The 2,688-nt window shown below is 37.1% G+C and overlaps 1 protein-coding gene across 1 annotated transcript; it reads left to right on the top strand.

Annotated features, from left to right (window-relative positions):
• On the top strand, positions 1-2,097 carry LOC109147339. The gene is made up of 4 exons (XM_019295001.1): positions 1-255; positions 597-1,140; positions 1,322-1,521; positions 1,624-2,097. Exons 1-4 carry the CDS (start codon positions 1-3, stop codon positions 2,095-2,097), a joined length of 1,473 nt encoding a protein of 490 aa, XP_019150546.1.
• Positions 2,098-2,688: the final 591 nt, after the last annotated feature.

Raw genomic sequence — 2,688 nt, 5'->3', positions numbered from 1 at the left:
ATGGCTGAGAACAATAGAGTGGGTCAACTGGATGACCCCGTACCACCAATAGTTCCACCTCCTCAAAATCAAGCAGCTCAACCACGTCTTCGAGACATCCAAAGACCAGTAATAGTTATTAACCCTTCTGACATTCAATTATCTGATGCAACTAGGAATTATGAACTCAAGAGTTTCCATCTGAATATGCTCCCGACCTTTAACGGTTTGGGAAGTGAAGATGCTTTGGGTTTCATGCAAGAGCTCTACAGTACGGTACAAACTTTACCTTTAAATAATTTATCTGAAGAAGAGCTTAGAATGAAATGTTTTTCATATTGCATGAGGGTGATGCTAGGCAGTGGTTGTTAAATTTACCAGAGGGTTCTTTAAGAACATGGGATGATGTTTACAATGCTTTCATGTTTAAATATTATTCATCTCAAAAGACAATGGACTATAGGAGTAAAATATGCACTTTTACTCAAAGAAAGGGTGAATTGTTTCATGAGGCATGGGATCGTTTTAAATTGCTTTTGACCCAATGTCTACACCATCAATTCCCATTGTTATTGTTGACACAATTCTTTTATGATGGTTTTACTCCTAATTGTCAGTCTCTTGTAGATATTGCTACAGGTGGATACACAGGTGATAAAAATAGTGATGAATTAGAAGCTATCTATGAGAGCTTAGCTACTAATTCTCGACAAAAGGCAGTGAGAGGTCGAAGAGCTGCTGTGCACGAAATTAGCACACAATCTGAGTTGACAACACAAGTGTCTGAATTGACTAAACAGATGAACTTGTTGATGACTCGTGATAGTTCGAATAGAGGATTTTGTGCTTTTTGCAATACATATGGTCATAATTCTTCTGTTTGTATGAATGCAGATTCATCACAACCATCTTATGAGGAAGCTAATTACAACCATCTTATGAGGAAGCTAATTACATGGGATCCAACATGGGTAGGCAACCACCAAGAAATGATCCATTTTCTAACACATATAATCCAGGTTGGCGAAATCACCCTAACTTCTCATGGAGAGATCAAGGTAATGCAAGACCAATGGGACCACCCGGATTCCAGCAACAAGTACCATCAGGATTTCAGCATCAGCAATACAGACCTTTCCAGCAGCCACCTACACCACAACAGTCTCAACTTCCTGCTCAGGAGAAGAAGCCTCAACTGGAGGAGATGTTCATGCAATACATGGCTAGCCAGGACACTATGATGAAGAAAATGGATGCAAAAATTGATAAGGTTTCTCAGTCCAACCAAGCATCCATCATAATTTAGAGGTGCAAGTAGGTCAGTTGGCTAAATTGATTGCAGAAAAAGATCAAGGTAAGTTTCCTAGTACCGCTGAAATAAACCCTAGGGAAGGAGCTATGGCTGTCACATTGAGAAGTGGTAAGATATTGAATGAGATTATGAAAGAAAATGAACCCACGAGGGTTGAGAAAGAGAGTGATAAAGAAGAGGATCAAGTGCCTAAAGAGAATTCTACTGATCAAAACCTCAATTCCTCTATAGTAAAACCTTATGTACCCCCCATTCCATATCCACAAAGGTTACAAAAGAGGAACCAGGAAAATAACTTTAAAAGATTTTTGGAGGTTTTTAAAAAATTGCAGATTAATATTCCTTTTGCAGAAGCACTTGCTAATATGCCATCTTATGCCAAATACATTAAGGAAATTGTGTCTAATAAAAAGAAATTGGAAGATTTTGCTACTGTGCATCTAAATGAGGAGTGTAGTGCTATTCTACAAAGCAAATTACCTCCTAAGTTAATGGATCCAGGAAGTTTTTCTATTCCTTGCACTATTGGTAATACTGTCATTGATAAATGCTTATGTGATCTAGGTGCCAGTATTAACCTTATGCCTTTAACTCTTTTCAATAAGTTGGAAATAGCTGAAATGAAGCCAACAACAATCTCTCTTCAACTTGCTGATAGATCAGTCAAGTACCCGCTTGGAGTAGTGGAGGATATATTGGTAAAAGTTGGTAAATTTTATTTTCCTGCTGATTTTCTGATTCTTGATATGGGTAGTGACACAGATACATCTCTTATACTTGGTAGGCCATTTTTGTTGACAGGATGAGTATTAATTGATATGGCTTTAGGGAAATTGATTTTTAGAGTAGGTAAAGAAAAAGAGGAATTCTCTATCTCTAAAGCTGTAAAATTACCAACTTTTGATGAATCATGTCTTTTTGCTGATGTTATTGAGAAACCTTCAGAAGAAGAATTTGTTAAGCATTCACCTAGTGAAACACCACATCAACTTGAACTTAAACCACCTTCATTACGGCTCAAATATGAATTTTTGAGTAACAATGATGCTTTTCTTATGTTTTCTTATGCTCATTTACTTCATGCAAAAGAAGAGAGATTGTGGAGAACATTGACTAAATCTTGGCATGACAAAAATAATTTTTGGAGAGAATTCGATGTAGGGCAAGAAGTTTTGTTGTCTAATTCTTGTCTTAAGCTTTTTCTAGAGAAATTGAAGTCTAGATGGTTTGGTCCTTTCATGGTCACTAAAGTTTGTTCGTATGAGGCCACAGAGATTGACAGAGAGAAAAAGAGACCATTCATGGTTGCTTCACCAAAGGGCAACCCCGGAAGAAACTGGCAACTAACAGGGAAATTTCCTGTTTATTTCATTTTCCCATACTTTCTTTTATATTTA

The sequence above is a fragment of the Ipomoea nil genome, unplaced genomic scaffold, assembly GCF_001879475.1.
Source record: "Ipomoea nil cultivar Tokyo-kokei standard unplaced genomic scaffold, Asagao_1.1 scaffold1993, whole genome shotgun sequence".
In the NCBI taxonomy this organism is placed as follows: domain Eukaryota; kingdom Viridiplantae; phylum Streptophyta; class Magnoliopsida; order Solanales; family Convolvulaceae; genus Ipomoea; species Ipomoea nil.
The sequence above is the reverse complement of the archived record's forward strand: the minus strand, read 5'-3'. Positions and strand labels throughout refer to the sequence as shown.

Excerpts from the sequence above, each read along its gene's own strand:
- LOC109147339 (XM_019295001.1), top strand. The coding sequence starts at position 1 with ATGGCTGAGAACAATAGAGTGGGTCAACTGGATGACCCCGTACCACCA. Across the intron at positions 256-596 it reads TGCAAGAGCTCTACAGTACG|TCTCTTGTAGATATTGCTAC; the intron begins GTACAAACTTTA and ends CCTAATTGTCAG. Across the intron at positions 1,522-1,623 it reads AAAACCTCAATTCCTCTATA|ATTAATATTCCTTTTGCAGA; the intron begins GTAAAACCTTAT and ends AAAAAATTGCAG.